At 35.4% G+C, this 18,190-nt stretch overlaps 1 protein-coding gene across 3 annotated transcripts in view; it reads left to right on the top strand.

Annotated features, from left to right (window-relative positions):
• Positions 1–90: 90 nt before the first annotated feature.
• Positions 91–18,190, top strand: part of LYN (LYN proto-oncogene, Src family tyrosine kinase) — a 42,759-nt gene continuing 24,659 nt past the window's right edge. For 2 of the 3 annotated variants that reach the window (XM_058175382.1, XM_058175381.1), the window contains exon 1: positions 91–357. Coding sequence is in view for 1 of the 3 variants with exons in the window: in XM_058175379.1 (XP_058031362.1) it covers positions 1,503–1,562 (60 nt within the window). In the remaining 2 variants the exon portion in view is untranslated. Of the gene's footprint in view, positions 358–1,488; positions 1,563–18,190 lie in introns of all 3 variants that reach the window. The other variant, XM_058175379.1, reaches the window with a different exon arrangement.

The raw sequence follows: 18,190 nt of genomic DNA, 5'->3' as shown, positions 1-18,190 counted from the left end.
CTTTACTTCTCTTTTTAAAACAAAGCAGCCCCCACCCCTCCCCGCGCGCCCTTTCCAGAAGAACTATGCAAATTGCCCACGACCAGGAAGTAAAGCCGGAGCGCACAGTAGCCTCTTGCAAGGCGCCTGAGGTTCCTCTCTGCAGCGCAGCGGGACTGGCTGAGGCGAGAATGAGCCTCGCCGGTTCTTCTTGGTTAGGTTTTCACTTCCCCTGTTTTTAAGTTCCAAAAACTGGGCCATTCCGTTCTCAGAGAGGCTCCTTCTGAGCTGCGGGCTCGCTCTCCTTTTCCCCAGCCTCCGGGCTGAAGAAACGGTGGACTTAATTGGTGTGGAGTTCAACTCTCCAAGCTCAGAAAAGTAAGTCCTTCTTCTTTTCCGACCGCTTTAAGGGGCTTTTGGCGGCCGCTTTCTCCCTTCCTGTCCTGGGAGATGGCTTGGTGTTACTGGAGTCTCTAGAACTTCCTTTGATCCAGACCACGATCTTTCTACCCGTCCGGTTCCACTTGAAGCTGCTTGGGTTACTTGGCTGTTGATTTGTTCAGTGATAAATTGTCTTATCTGTGGAGAGTAGGTCGTTGCTTCTGACGGATTTCCTTCTGACGGATGTGGGGCGCTGGAGGGGATAGGTAAAGGGGGATTTTGCTCTCCGATGAAGTTGACAGTTGAAGGGGTGTCCGGGCCCCTTGGCTCCCAAGAAACTAAGGAATCTAATGTAAATTCACTCAACGCTTGATTTTGGTACCGTATAAACTTATGCATGCATTATCTCTCCATCCTTTTCCTTTTATATAAGAATCTTTGCCCCTACAAGATATTGAAGATCTTTTGAAATTATCCCAAGTTAAGCAGACAATCTAACCTATAGTAATTTAATTAACGTATAACAATTAGTATTTATATATTGTGAAATTAGAGGCAGTGGCAAGATCAGCCTTCCCCAAACCAATTTTCTCCAGACCAGGGTCTCCAACCATGGCAACTTTAAGACTTGTGGACTTCTATGCCAGATTTGCTGGCTGAGAAACTCTGGGAGTTGAAGTTCCCAAGTCTTAAAGGTGCCAAGGTTGGAGACCCCTGCTCCACACTGTTTGGTGTTAGTTGGGTTAGACTAGTGGGTCCCAACATGGACCCTAAGCCCCACAGGGAGGCAATTTGATTTTTAATGGGGGCAATTGGAACTTTGTTTAAACCAAATTAATGGCCTTTTTAGTGAGTAGGAGTTCACTTTTTGAATAGTAAGAATTATATGTCGGGGTGGCAATCAGGATTTTAGAAATGCTTACGTGGGGCATGGTCAAAAAAAGGTTGGGACCCACTGGGTTAGACATTGTAGGACCATGCCTCACACCAGTAATAGAAGATGCAATGAAGCCTGCAAACCTAAACAAAATGGGTTAGTTCAGAAAACTATTGACAAGCATATTATGAGAGCACTGATTTAATTTGTAAGTATTTCTTAGCTAAGTTTATGTCTCACCTTTCTTTCAGAAGGACAAGGCAAGATGCCTAGTTTGCTGTCTTCTCATTTGATCATTGCAAAAATGCCACAAGGCTGGGAGAAGGTGACTTAAGTCTCTGAATTCTGCTTCAGGACAAAATTAGGATTTGAATCTGGGGTCCAGTAGTCTAGACATTATTTTATACAATACTATTCCTTAGGGATGTTTCAGAGGCACTTTCATATAGACTTTTGTCTGGCATGGATAGGATAAAATTGTTACGGTAGTTTGTAGAAGTGAATAATAACAACATTAACAAAGGGGTAACAAATACATATTTTTAACGAAGCTCTGAAACCATTTACAACATAGTGCCATTTCCTGCTTTGTTAATTAAATTCTTAATGCTCTGCAGTTTGAACTGTATGCTGAACAGTTCTTTAAAAAAAGAGGAAGTGCGATACTAAATGGGCAGTTTATACAGCTGACCCTTAGAGGAAGTTTTATCTGTATAGCAGCTATGTTACAGTTGCATTAGCTGAAAGGAAGTCAGTACTATTATTACAATAGCTCCTCTATCCATCAGTTTATAGGGAAGTAAATTTATGCAGTTCAGTTGTTTAATTTTGATAGACATTTTCCTTCTTGTTCAGAATGTTTTGCAAGTGTTACTACATTTTCAGTCTTATTAAAAGTAGGTTGTTTGATGACATGATTAATTATTTTAAGAAATATAAACCATACCAAATATTAGCTATTTTCCCCACTTATGGATAGTATTAGCTGTTTTCCTCAACCAGATAATACTTGTGAACATAATATGTTACTGTCTTGTGCAGTTTAATAATAATGGAGCTGCTCTTAGATATTAGTAATAACTAAAGTAACTAAACATTGCTACAAGATACAATGTTCTTTTTTTCTGATTAATATTAATTATAGTAAGTTTTTTTTTTAATCTGGAAGAGCAGTTGGAGTTAACTGTCTTCAATTCCTCAATCTTATCCTTATTTACCTGTTAGGATGTTCTAAATACTTAAAGATTCACAAAAACTACAGTCTTAATATAGGGTATTCATCTTAACAATATACCTTTATTTTGTTGCTTATTGATTTTCACTTATTTCACAATGTTGATATGGCTATCTGAATAGTTGTTTACTATTTAGCATTCTCATACATTGTTTTTATAGCTTTATGATACAAACAAAAGTTAATTATTACTCAAAATGGAATGTTAAACAATTACTTATAATACAGGACAAATAAACTTTTAATTGATTTTATTCTTAAAAGGGTTTTCCTTGTAACTTGAATCAGGGAGAAATTGTTTCCTGATTTTTAAGTCATTAAAAAAGCAATCAAATTTGGAGTAGGATTGATATTCTTGTGTGCATATGTTTGAAACATTTGATGCTTCAATGAACAAAGCATAGTGTATATGTTGTGTAGTTACAATCCACTTGTGTTCACTAGAAGGGCTTATAAATAGACAGTAATGGTCTTTAGAATAAATAGTTTGCTCACAAATTGCTTAATCAGTCATGATTCCAAATCACACTCTGTCTATTTTTAGTTTATTCCTTAGGTGAGTGAATTGATATTTTCAAATTCAGAAGCCGTATTAATAAGTATACGTTTATACGGAATCTACTGCATCAATGTATCTTCCAGTTTTAAGAAGAAATTAGTTAGAAAAGATTAATGGTAAAAGGGCAATTTGGAGTGTCCTTACACACATTGCATGTAGAGAAATCAGGATGGTAAAAAGAGGCAATTGCATCTTGGTGGCTAGAATATTCCAGCCAAACCATGACTTTATAGTTCCTTCCTCCCACCCACCCCCGCATCTGATACATGCAAATTTAGGATTAAAGAGGTGTACATAATTGCTGCTATGTTGATTATTCCATATGTATGTTTTGAACATACATATGAACAAATGTTTTGTTCATGTTTTACTGATGAAAATTGTATTTATTTATTAAATGGATATGCCACCGATCTCACTGCTAGAGTGACTCTATGTTTCTATCCAACTTTTTATGAAGTGTGACAAATTTTCTATGTGAAGAAAAGGAAAAAATCCACATTTGCAGATACGTTTTGTTTGGTCAGCACAATAAAACCATTGGAAGATATGAACATAATTATTAATTGTTAGATAAGTAAGGATAGGCACAGATAGAATGAAAGAGCTGAGAATTTCTTAATTTCAGCAAGATATATTCTGTTAAAGAAAAACCCAAGCGGTATATGGAGACATAGTGTCACACTAATAGTGAGAATGATGGCTTGTATATTTAATAAATGTAATTTCTATCAGTAAAAATGTTCATACATCTGTCACTATTCAGGTCTTTGTCACTTGCCAGACCACCCAAAATTCATAGTCTGCTTTAGAGACATGGTTAATTAATAAAACTATTCTCTAGGTTTGTAATTCTCTCATGAAATCCCAGGATCCTCTAGCGCTCCAGCGTAAAACTTTTAACTTTTTTCAAGACATTTTGTGAAAATGCCTATACTAGTCTATCAAAATTTCAGATGTGCATAAACAACAAAAAAAGTTCATTGCCAGAGTTCATAGCAAGGCTCTTTTTGCTATCTGCCATCTTTTAGATACTTAAGATTGTGCCATTTCTTGTTAAGAGTTTGAAAGGCATCTAAAATCATTAATTTAAAAACGTGAATGCTTTGAAATAAACATTATATATGATCTGTTACAATCTATGTCGTTAACAACCATACCAGAAGGACTGGGAAGAGGGGCATATTACATGTCACATGTGTATTTGGACATCTGATGTGAATCAGGAGGGGCCTTTTCTGCAGTGGAATTTACTAAAAAAAAAAACACCTTCCCACGAACATCATTTACCCCAAAGTGACATTAGCCCCAGCCTATTGGTCTTCTAGAATTCTCTCAAAACCTGTTTTTTTCCCCCACCAAGCTTTGGGAACCCATGAGGTGGTTGCATTGTGGGTAATATGTTGCTCCATTCTCCCACTGTCTTATTTACTGTATATGTTGAATTGTTTTTAATGGTTCTTTTTATTATTTTATAGTATTTGTTTTATGACCCCCTGCCCAGACTCATGTTTATGAGATGGGTTGCTATGTAAATTAGATGCTTAAGATATTTGAGTTTCACTTTAAAATGAAGTTTTGCTTTAAAAAATAGGAAGGTATCTAATTCAAAAAGCTGTACAGCTGCTATGTTATAGTGTGGATATTGTGACTGAAGAACTGTAAAGCTACCCGGTTACTAAAGAAAATGTGTGTGGATAATATTTTTCATAGTTAGTTCCTTTTCTTGAAGTTTCATTATTGCATGTTAACACCAGCAGGAAATCCAGTGCTTCTGATAAATTTATTTTAAGTATTTTGTCACTAAAAACATGTAGGCTTGCTAAGTATAGATCATAAAAATAATACATCTTTCTAATTTTCCTTAAATATAGCCACACTTGTTTAGATTACTGTTTAATATTTTCTTTTTTGTTTTTTGGGCATGTTGCAACATAATATTGAAAGCCCAAATATAGCCCAGATCACAAATATTGTGAAGATACATCTTTTTCCCATTGATCTCTAATATACCTCATTATAGTGAAGTGATGAAGCAGGTATACATTCCAGTCACAAAGAAAATTAGATTGTCCCATTAAAAATTCCAATTTTCCAATTGTGGCTCTGGGAAATATATTTCAGAAATACTTTCCAGATCTAATCTCTTGGCCCTTTGAAAAGCACAAGTCTTTATAGGTAGTCCTTGTTTAGCAAATGCCTTATTAGGATTCGCAGTTAGTATGGTGAGGAAAAAGTAAATTTGTGATGAATGTTTGCATTTACAACTTTTGATGGTCAGCAACACAAAGGAAAACTGGAGTAAAATTATAAGACAAATACATTTTCACTTAATGAGCACTTTGCTTAATGACTGAGTTGCCAGTCACAATTGTGGTCATGAAATGAGGAATGCTTTTATAGTTGCTGGTGTATGCTGCATAAACATTTACAATCTCTTCTTTATGTCTGTTTTTCTTCTGAATGAACTAGTAGTCATTGCAATTGCTTTGGGAAATGTAAACTTTGAAAGCAACCTGTAAGTAGAGTTAAGAAATTAAATATTTGTATAAGTCATTTTATCTTTCAGTTTTGCCTCTCTGGATTCCAACACATTATATCAGTGATGTATATTTGCTTTTTATGTGAAAGTTATTTTGCTGTGGGAAGTGTTCTTGTATTTAATAGTGTGCCTTACAAACTTTAACTTCAAAATTAAGGCATGAAAATACCAAACATATGGTACCACGTAGGTCATAGGTACCGATCCTTTTCTGCCATTCCACCAAATGTAAGAGGATGAATATGCTTCAGGTCCTTTTACTAACTTTGTGTTCTGGGGGAGATCCAGGAACTATGCCTGGAGCATCTATCCTTTGGAACATCATATCCCTAAAGCAGAGTTTTCCAAACAAGGATATTTCCCTTGGGAGTCCAGGGGAGGTGTGAAAGTTTTTATTTTTTTATGTCTTTGTTAAAAGTAAAGTTGCATTATAATATTTTCATTGTTCATTTGTATTCATTTTGCTATTTGGAATATTAGGGAAGGTGTGTACATTATGGAGGTCTGATGGCGAAAGGTTTAGGAATCCTTGCCCTAGAGAATAATATGGTCATGATTCTGGTAGCATTTCATAAATCCTTGAAGACTTCAGCATGAGATCTGGAGATTAGGTGAACTGCCAGTGTGATTCTGTGTTTTCTTAAGGTTTGAATTGGGTTTGTCATTAAGCACCATTATTATTAATTGTTGGTTTTGGTTTCATTTTTTACCCCATGTATGCAACCTATAGTCACAACTGCAAGGTTAATTGCTATGTAAAATAAATACATGATATAATAAATGTGCTGAAGTACCCTTTTGATTGCTTACTTTTAGTGCACATAATTACTTGATTTATATTCTTGATATTCAGGTTCCCCCCCACCCCAGACAAACCAAATGAAACAACTAGCAAATGCAGCTAGGTAATGATCAAGTCCAGAAGACAGAATATCTTTAAAAGTGCATGTGAATGTGCATGTAGCACATGTTAGGGGTACTTTAAATAAAATTCATTTTCTTCCAAGATTGTACAAAAGGTAGCCTAATAAAAATAGGAAAATACATCATTGGTTTAAGGTGTTTCCAGTTGCTACGTGCAAGGATATTTGTGTTCAGAATCCCATTTTGCTTTATTGAATCTGAATCTATACATAGATTTACTATCAAATTTTCAGATAATGAATGTTGAACATGGTTTTCAGATACAATGGTTACATTATGGCTAAACATTAAATGTAAACTAGGCATACAATATATGTGTGTCTTCGTTCAGGCATGGAAACAATGAAGTCCAGAGAAGTTATACTAAAGTAAAAAAACAACAACCACAAATTAAGTAGCCCTATACTTGTTGATGAAAAGGAAAATTATTGGTTGGGAGCTCATAAAGATCAGGATTCTTTCACCTATATGCTTCTAATTTATTAAACAAGCTTTGGAATTGTGATTCACATAAAGAGTGTATGGGCATGAAAAAAGTAATTAACATGAACTAAGATGTGACAATGAAAACTCACCATCCCTTAGGTAGTTATACGTATGAATGGTTGCATTGGGAAGGTTATATCACAAAGCACATTTTGTTATATTGTTAGCATTGTAGTTAGATACAGCATTGTAGATTCAGATGCTATGTTAAGGCAAAAATAAATACTATATTTCCAGGTGTCCCACATCTATTTTGCTAATCTCATATAAAACCAGTCAAATTTGTATTACAAGTCTATAACTTTGTTGCATTTCTTAAAGTTGCATCCACTTTGTTTGTCAAGGGATGTTGAAATGTTTGCTATCCAAACCAATCAATCAACAGTTCTTGAAGCCCATCTGCAGAGTTTCCATTGTATTTTAGAAACAATGCATACTAGAACTTACAAAACCCATTTTTATAGAAAGCAGAGAAAAGCTCTTGTTGGCAGTTTGTTTCTCCTTCCCATTTATTCATATGTATTCTGAAAACATAAAATAAAACATTTTGAAAACTAGTCAAGTGATCGGATGAGTTTTGAAAACTGAGGAAAAATATGATTGGATGAGCAAGTTAAAGCAACTGATTGAATGAACTTCTCAGACACGAACCTTATGAAGGGAAAAGGGAGATGAAATCTCAATAGGTCCCAACTATGTCAAGATTATTTAGAATTCTGAGAAATACCAGCTTTTAACAATGGGAATAGACACAGGGAAAACATGCAAATATACTAGACTAACATCAGAATAACCAATGAATTTTAATTCTTGAATTCTGGTGGTCCAATAAAAATAGTTGTATGTGATATCTTTAATATATTTGGTTCTACCTTACGTGGTATGAGAACTAGGCACTAGATTAAAAACTAGGAGACTGAATTCTAGTCTTGCCGCAGGGACAAAGCTGCCCAGGTGACTTTGGGTCAGTCATACTCTCCCAGCCCTAAGGAGATAATATGCTCATTTAATACATAGCAATCCAGAGCCCTTTAGTGATCCTAAATGTGATAATAGCAAAAAAACAAACTATATGAATTAAGAATCAGACATTTGAGTTGTGTATCCAACAGCAAGGTGATTTTAAGCAACTTTTATTTAACATTCACTAAAGAATCCAATATACTATACATGCAGGTAGTTTTTTTTTCTAATATTATCATAAAGAAGGTCCTCATTTAATGAGTACCTTGATTAGCAACTGTTTGAAGTTATGGTGACACTGAAAAAGTAGCTTTGTACTGTATTGAGTCTCACACGTACAACCAGTGCAGCATCCCTGTGGTCACATGTTCATAATTTGGGCAATTTGCAATTGGTGACACAACATTCTGTGATGACATGCTCACCATTTACATGCTTCACACTTGAGTTCTAACAATCAGTCAATGGAGCAGCTGGAAGTAAAATTGCATGTTGCAATCACATGATCTCTCGCTTAATTACTGTGGGTGATTTGCTTAATGCCCATGGCAAAGATGAGGTTATGTGATGTTTCCCTTAACTGCATTGCTCAATGATGGAGTTGCCAATCCCAATTGTGATTGTATTCGTTAAGCACTATGTGTAGTTTTAAGATTATAGGAAATATATTTTACATTGTTTGAAACAACCTTTGCTTATTTACCAGCTATTTAACTATGGCTAATTTATGCCAAACAAAGGAAATTACAACCATGAACCGCAATCCAAACAGATTTTGTAATGAGCATTGGCCCAGTGCTTGAGAAAGAACTAGATGTTCAGGACTCTTTTGAAAGAAGAATACTGATTTATAAACCACAATCCAATTTCAATCCAGATCTTTAAATACAACTAAATTAATTCTGTATGTTGTAAATTCATTTAAAAGTATATGAGAAGTTAGAAAGCTAAAAGTTCTCTAAATACTAATCAATCTTGGAATCAATTTTTTTTCTTTATCAAATGTTTTTTTCCCCATATCAGTTATATGACTGTAGGTGACGTACAATAAAACAATCAATTAAATCTTAAACATTAAAACAATAAATTATAATAAGGTCATAGGAGAATGCACCAAAATCTCACATACAATGCAACATCTTACATTATCTTTTATATTCTTAGTAGTTTGACAAATATTAGCTATATTTAATATAGTTATTCTTTTTCCCAATGTCATTGTCCTAGTGCAGGCTTGTCAAACTGGTGGCCTGTGGCTGAATACGTCATGCATAGGCCACCAAAGGCAAAAAACAGTTGCAATATATGACAATCCAGCCCGTGACATGATCGAGTTTGATACCTATGTCTTAATGTAATAAAAATGTTTTGGAATTATAAAGCTTACTGGCTAGGCAGTGGAGGCAATGTATAAAGAGATACATTTAATTTTCCCCTCCTGAGTTTTAACGTTAGTTGATTGTAGCACCTTTGCAGGTTTATAATTTATGAAAATTATGATTCATCCAGAGATAAAGGCTGTAGCAATATTTCATATCCAAGGCAAAACCTTGCTTTTTCAGTTCCTTCTACTTAATAAAATCATTATCATTCAGAAAGGATGCATTAAAATACCTGTTAAATAGTACATTTAACAGTTTTCTCAAAACTGCAAATTTTATAACAATTATAAACATTTGTAAAAGGCTCTGAAGGGATCTCTACCACATATTAAAGACGCGCTATCAGGAAATTATTTAGCAAAAAATGCCAGATTTATGATATTCCAATTGAAGAGAACAACAAGCCAATAGCTATTAAATTAAATGTAGATGTACAGTATGGTCTAATAATTAAAATGCTTGGTTACCAACAGGGAGAACCTTTCAGGTTCTAGTTTTCCTTTTTATACAGAAGCCAGTCTGGTGATCTTGAGCGGTTCACTTCCTTTCAGCCCTAATCAGCATCGCACTCTGCAGCAAACTGTCTGATAAACAAAACTCCTCATGTCATGCACTCAAAGCTTCAGATTAAGTATCTGTAACCACAGTGACAAAGAAGTTGAACCTGGAAGCAAATATAGGTAGTCCTCAACTTACGACCACAATTCAGCCCAAAATTTCTGTTATTAAGTAAGACATTTGTTAAGTGAGTTTTGGCCAATTTTATCACCTTTCTTGCCACAGCTGTTAAATGAATTATTGCAGTTCATAAATTAATAACCTGGTTATTAAATGAATCTGGCTTCCCATTGACTTTGCTTGTCAGGAGGCCGCAAAAGATGATGACATGACCTTGGGATATAGTAATGTTCATCAATATGAATCAGTTGTCAAGCATCTGAATTTTGATTACATGATCAAGGAGATGCTGCAAAGGTCGTAACTGTGAAAAACAGTTATAAGTCACTTTTTTCAGGGCTGTTGTAACTTTCAAGAGTCCCTAAATGAACTGTTGTAACCTGAGGACTACCTTTATCTGTCCTATGATCTAAATAAGGATCCAAAGTTTGATTCACACAACCTTCAACCCTTATATGGCCCTTTAACTTAGTATATATAAGATGCAGTGGCTAAAGATACCACACCAGACAGGACTATGGAGTCTGCTCCTGCCTTAGGCATGAATCCTTCCACCTGAGTGACTTTGGATGGTCATTCTTTGTCACAGGAAAAAGGTAGTGGCAAACGACTTCCAAAAATACTTCTATTAAAACCTGTCTGGATGATCACCTGGAATTGAGATTAACTCAAAGGTAACAAACAAACCCTTAATATATATGAGTTGAAAATAAATAGTTATTCATTCTGAAGAATCTTTGGTTGGACCATAGAAATTCATGAGAACCATACACTGATCTCATAATACAACATTTTTCAACAAAAACCTATTAAATATAATGCCAATACCGCTTGCATGTTGAAGTTATTATTACATACATCAATTTCCCCTGCCCAAGCCTTCTAAAACAGCTTTTTAACTTTAGGAATAATGCCAGTGTGTTCTGAAAAATGAAGCAATTTCAGTTGCCATCTTTATATATTTAGCTAACAATTCTCTGCACCTAAATGGGAATCCCAACCTTTTAAAATGTCATGTTACAAAGGAAATTACAAATTATTAAAATTTAAACAACCGAGAAAAAGGCATATGTCACAACCATCCACACTATAGCTGAAACATTTCAAAGACCAAAGCATTCTCCCCCAAATAAGAGTGATTAAAGTTAAAAAAAAGCTATAAAATATTATTTTAAGTCATGCCACATATTCCAGTTGTCCTCTACACAAATTAACAATACTGATCAACCATTTACTAATACTATGTAAATCAGTAGGGAGGGGAAGGAAAGCTTAATAAAGGGAATAATATTTAACAAAGGCTGATTTAAAAAAACAAAAGAAACAAGATGAGACAGATAAGAAGAAAAGAATAATGAACAGAAACAGCATACCAACATAGAAACAGCATTTGTAATATTTTCCTATAACTCTTATGCAACAGTAAGAACCAAATAACCAACATACAGTAGTGCAGTTTTTAATAGTTTTCATTTACATAAAACAAAATCTTCCTCCTTCAATAGAAGCTTAATTAAATATCTTTTTTCATTTCTGTACGAATATGAAATGATTTCTTAGTGCCATTTGAATACTTTAAACAAAAGTAGCCAGAATAGAATAGAAGTGAAGCTATTAAGTTATAGGAACGAGAAAAGGAGGAAAGCCTTGTAGTTCTGAAGTCATTTTGGCCAGAATTTACATAGAGTAAGAGGATCATGACTCACTAGTAATCTTGCAAAGTTCAGCATTTGCACACAGTCTGGCATTTCCAGATAGAAGTGGGAGAGATAATTTATGACATTGGTCATAAAAAGGTGAGCCATTCCTATTATATTATATCAGCCTATTACTAAGAAGGTGTTTGCTTCATTTTTATACCTCACTTAATTTTGCTGGAATTTCCGAGAAGGAAGTAGCTGTATTATAGCTGGACAATTATTTATTTTGTAACTGTATACATTGATTTTCTTTATGTCTAGAGTAGCTATGAACAAACATCAAATAAAAATATAGCATTTAGTTAATAATAAATGCTATTATTGTTAATAATACTTATTACTATAATAATTAATACTTTTTTAAAGTTTAGGAGGCTGTCTCCCTAATGTCAAGAAAAAAAGGATTGTTTTGGATTAGGGATTGTAGTTCTGAAAAATATTGTTTCCACAGAGTTTAGGAAATCTTAGTGCAGAGTTCTTTGACCCAAAAATGTGACTTGATATAAGATAATTCAGATATGCTCTTCATTGAGGGGTCCTGGTGCTCTGAGCTTGCTTGTTTTCTTGCAAACGTTTCTTTACTCAAACTAGAATAGAATAGAATAGAATAGAATAGAATAGAATAGAATAGAATAGAATAGAATAGAATAGAATAGAATAGAATTTTTTATTGGCCAAGTGTGATTGGACACACAAGGAATTTGTCTTGGTGCATATGCTCTCAGTGTACATAAAAGAAAAGATACGTTCATCAAGGTACAACATTTACAACACAATTGATGATCAATATATCAATATAAATCATAAGGATTGCCAGCAACAAGTTATAGTCATACAGTCATAAGTGGAAAGAGATTGGTGATGGGAACTATGAAACGATTAATAGTAGTGCAGATTCAGTAAATAGTCTGACAGTGTTGAGGGAATTATTTGTTTAGCAGAGTGATGGCCTTCGGGAAAAAACTGTTCTTGTGTCTAGTTGTTCTGGTGTGCAGTGCTCTATAGCGTCGTTTTGAGGGTAGGAGTTGAAACAGTTTATGTCCAGGATGCGAGGGATCTGCAAATATTTTCACAGCCCTCTTCTTGATTCGTGCAGTATACAGGTCCTCAATGGAAGGCAAGTTGGTAGCAATTATTTTTTCTGCAGTTCTAATTATCCTCTGAAGTCTGTGTTTTTCTTGTTGGGTTGCAGAACCGAACCAGACAGTTATAGAGGTGCAAATGACAGACTCAATAATTCCTCTGTAGAATTGGATCAGCAGCTCCTTGGGCAGTTTGAGCTTACTGAGTTGGCGCAGAAAGAACATTCTTTGTTGTCCTTTTTTAATGATGTTTTTGATGTTAGCTGTCCATTTCAACTAAGTAACTAAGTAACTAAGTAAGCTGTCCATCTCCAACTAAGTAACATCATTAGTGCACTGATGTTTGGGTAATGAAATGTCTGCAACAAAACAACCAAGCTCAGAGGTCTATGGAGATTCTCAGTCATCCAGGTCATGCTTGTCCCAAAGGGGCTTTTTTCCAAGAGGCAATTGGACTTTATGGTTTTTCTTTGAAGACATTTTGCTTCTCATCCAAGAAGCTTCTTCAGCTCTTCAGAAGCTTGGAGAGTACCAATTACCCCTCATTTCAATTCAGACCTACAAACATTCTTCTTTATCAATACTCTTTTTTCCGCTCTCAGCTGTTTAAATACAGACTTCATGTTCTTTATATTTGACGGCATATTGCATTGTTGAATCACAATAAAATTAGGTTATGCTGCTTAGTCAAAAAATACCATATAAAAACATCTTGCAGTTAATGCCTTTATAATACTTCCTGGATGTATCTGTGCAACATAAGGTTTTCATTTTAATATCATAATATCATAATAACAGAGTTGGAAGGGACCTTGGAGGTCTTCTAATCCAACCCCCTGCCCAGGCAGGAAACCTTACACCATTTCAGACAAATGGTTATCCAACATTTTCTTAAAAATTTCCAGTGTTGGAGCATTCACAACTTCTGCAAGTTATTCCACTTATCTTCTTTGCCTGTTTATATACTGACTACTTTTACAGCTTATAACTACACAAATTTGTATCCATTAGTTCTGCTGAAAATATATTTTGTTAGTTAGTTAGTCTCCAGTAAGTTTATGTGATAATGCTACCAAGATACTACTCTCCCTCACCCCTTACAGACAAAAAATAAAATAAAAATTCTTGCACAGTGATGGGTTTCCAGGCATGACTCAGATCCTCCTGACTGGTGAAATTGCTGCTTAAATTATATACAAGGAACATTTCCTCTTTAAAGCAAGATTGTTTTATTCCTTGGAGCATCACCACAGAAAAGGTGGTTATTGCTTAATGCTAAAAAGAAACTAGTAACTAGCACTGAATGCCTTCCCCTGATTATTTGTGATTATATCAATATAACTTTAATATCGGTGTATTTGGCAGAAAAGATAATTAACTGCTTTTCTTATAACTCTGGATTTATGTCTCTTTTATTTAGAAATAATAATAGTAATGATTACAGTGGACACGTTTATAAGTTATATATGCCATTCTTATTTTTAAAATTGGATTTTAAAAATCAAGTTCTTGATTACAGTTGCATGCAAATTTAATAAATACATTTAATTTTTATCTTTTGGATTCATATCTTTTCTACTGACATCTACTAATGCTGAATTTATTTTGGTTTAAGGCAACATTTTTAAGGAGAATAGAAGCTAGCTTTATAAAGCAATCTGCATTAAATAAGAGACATATTGAGTTCCATCTTTATTTTTGTAGCCACTTCAGACCTAATTTTGGATATGGTAAACATCTGGGAGGGCATAATGTCGATTAGGACTTTTGAGCAGAATCTTATGTAAATTAGTCAGGTATATCTCTAGTAAATCAGGGTTTTTAATCTCCCAGCCATCAGACCACACTTGGCCTCCAATTATTTTCTGTTGCTATGTTCATGCAGCAGAAGAGCAACAGTTGGAATCAGACAGGTTGTAGATTTGTGCCAGGTTCCATGGATCCTTCCTTGGACTATGGAAAAAAACAAGCTCCGTGCCTAGATGGGACAGTAGCCCTTGTAGCTGAGGTTGGAACTGTCAGTTTGCTCTACATAGCTAAGACCAGCAGTACAGTAGTGGTAAGGACAGTAGTGGTAAGCACTTAGACTTGTATAAAGGTAAAGGTAAAGGTTCTCCTCGCACATATGTGCTAGACGTTCCCAATTCTAGGTGGTGGTGCTCATCTCCGTTTCAAAGCCGAAGAGCCAGCGCTGTCCAAAGACGTCTCTGTGGTCATGTGGCCGGCATGACTAAAGACCAAAGGCGCCTGGAATGCTGTTACCTTCCCACCAAGGTGGTCCCTATTTTTCTACTTGCATTTTTTACTTTCGAACTGCTAAGTTGGCAGAAGCTGGGACAAGTATATAAAATAATGAGTTAACCACTAATATATGAGGGTATGGCTACCTGAGTAATGAAGAAACAAACAGCAGCAGTAGAGTGGCATTTCTCAGCAAACTCAGTGAGAGGAGGCTACCTTTTCATGGGAAGATGATGGCATGCCATTTCTGGTCTTCCCTAGGAGGTATACCCAAATGGCTCTTGGCATTAATTCCTCCTCACACATACGCATCCCACACATACACACAACCCAAAGAACTGGTATTGATTTCTTCGAAACTTAGACTAAAATCTTGTATTTAATTTGAAAATCCAAGCCACCATGCCAGTCCACAGTTATAATGTGAAAGCCCCAAGTGGCGATTATTAATTTTCTTATGTGATAAATTGTACTTATTTAATCACTTTTTAGTCTGCTTTCCTTTATAAGTAAATTGAATTTGAATCAAATCATCAGGAGTTGCAGCCTCTTCTGAGAGATGACATATGCCAAATGGAAGATACAACATTTTTTGCTTTAAAGAATATTGCCAAATAACATTCTTAATTCTGGGTAGAACTGGACACAAATTGTCAGATATGGTTCCTTTTACTGAGTGAGTATATCCCGCCAAGTTTCCAGTGTGGTTACAGAGTATGTTGTTATTCTCTTTCTTTTCTCTTGTCAGTATTTACTGCAGAACGCTGGCTTTCTATGCAGTGCAGCAAAAGCTATGTTTCCCATAACAATGAGGTTGCTTTAAAGAGATGTTGCTATAAGAGAGTAAAAGTATGTGCAGATTTTTAATTGGCTGAGCATATGCCAACATTAATCAAAGAAAGATATATTTCCACAGATATATCTGAGTTCATCCCGAAAGACACATGTCTCTCTAATGCAGGCCAGTGACATCACGTACAGACCACACCCATCCCAGCTCCGCAAAGGCAAAAAAACCATCACAATACATCAATATACATCATATGGCATGATCAAGTTTGACACCCATGCTCTAATGAAATTGCTCTGTGGCAGGGATGAAATCTAAAAATTTTCCCTACCGGTTCTGTGGGTGTGGCTTAATTGGTGGGTGTGGCTTGGTGGTCAGGTGACTGAATGGGCATGGCCAATAATAATAAATAATAAAAATAATAAAGTATACAAAACTTAGGAGCGCTATCTTCTTTAAAAATAGGGGCACCAGTCTACTAATTGCCTTTTTTTGGGAGGCACCGGTCTTCCTTAAAAATAGAGGCACCAGTCTACTAGCCACCTACAGCACTGATTAGCTGTAGTGAAGCCCTTTGAAGTGCCGTGGCAGTTATTTAAGGCCGTTTGCAGCTATATTACCACCGAGAGCTTCAGGGACAGAGAAGAGGAACAATGAGGCATGGGCGGTGGGGGGGGGGCAGAGATTTTTGCTACCGGTTCTCCAAACTACCCACCCCCATCGCTACTGGATCACGTGATCTGGTCCGAACCGGGAGCATTTCACCCCTGCTCTGTAATCATTTCTTTCTTATCCTGTGTTCAGAGAAATTCCATGGATTGTCTTATAAAAACCTAAATTTTGCATTCAAACTTTGTTGATATTTAAAGAAAGGTGAAGTAAAATTGGACTCTTTTGTCAAATAAGATGAAGTTTGAGAAGCTGATGGTATTTCTACCTTTTCTTGTTTAGAAGCATCACGGTAAAGACTGTTTTTGGGATAAGAAGAAGAATGTATGGGGGAGACTATATACAATACATTTCTGGACTTTTTCCCTGAAGTTTTTCTTCCTGTTATTTACTTAATTCCAGTATCAAAACTAGCAACCAAAATGTGGTTGGAACAACAGACTGCCAGGAAGTAATTAACTGGCAGACCTGTGGATATCACAGGAAGGTCTGTGTTCTACGTAACAACTATAGCATGAATTTCTTACCCAACAGTACACTACCTTCTTTTCTCTCTTCCTGTTGCTTTCCCCACAGTTTCTTCATCTGTTCTCTTTGCTGCATTAGCAGTTTCCAGTCTTTGGCAAATTTTACTTCCCTCCTTAAAGAGTGCAAGTTTTCTCAAGAAGTTCTAAACTTTGAAGGGCTGCAATACATAGTTCAGAGATGTTAATGGAAAAAGAGACAAAAATATAATTGGTAGTGGTAAAGAAAGGAGATTGTCTCCAGAAAGAAGACTAACTGAATAAGCAAAGATGATTTTTAAAAATGCAAGGAAGGATTTAATTACAGTATGATCAATCTGATAAACTGGAACTGTATGTAAGGGACCCAAACCAAAGACTATTTGGAAAAAAATTAAACGTATGTAACTTTAGTCTTAATTACATTTTCTTGGTGAAACTTACTTTTAAAACATTGCTGTAGAAATGCTGAGTTACAGCTATTCTTTCAATCTAAAATACAGTAACACTGTTTAATATAAAATACAGTATTTTTAGATACTGAAAGAAGGGAACATTTATTTGCTTAGCCCTTGATGAGATAATGACACTTTTTTCCCGTTTTCAGGGGGTCTCTTTTGAATCTTTAAGAGAGACTTTACATCTAATGGCCTGGCATAAAGTAAAAAGCAACTGATATTTAGATCTGAGGGCTAGATTTCATAGATCAGTGAAGATCACTAGATGCACTAATCTTGATTTTGTTTTTTTACACGATTCTTTTAAGAATAAATTGAATCATCTCTTCTAACTCCTTAAACTGTTAGCTACATTTTCAAAACAGGCAGATTGGAGCAGAGTTTTATGATATTAAAGCAAAGTCGTGTTTTTAATTTCTGTCTTTCAAACTTCATGTCCTAACCCCTTTCAAATTTCTGGACCGTTCAATGGAAGCATTTGTAGTATTTCTTTTTCTCACTTGGGTGGGGGGGAAAAAAGGATGAGGGAAGGATTTGTCACAAATCTCTCATGGGCCTGGCCTGTAGTGTTAATATTTCCCAAGTGTGTAAGTAGGGAAGAGTACTCTCCCAGGAACTCATGGGATCAAAGATCAGATAGTCAACTTAAAGGTACTGATAAGTCATGGGTACAATGACTTATGCATTTTTTCAAACTTATTGCAACATGATAATTTATACTTGTACTTTGACTTCAGGATAA

The sequence above is a fragment of the Ahaetulla prasina genome, chromosome 3 (genome assembly GCF_028640845.1).
Source record: "Ahaetulla prasina isolate Xishuangbanna chromosome 3, ASM2864084v1, whole genome shotgun sequence".
NCBI lineage: Eukaryota > Metazoa > Chordata > Lepidosauria > Squamata > Colubridae > Ahaetulla > Ahaetulla prasina.
The sequence above is the reverse complement of the archived record's forward strand: the minus strand, read 5'-3'. Positions and strand labels throughout refer to the sequence as shown.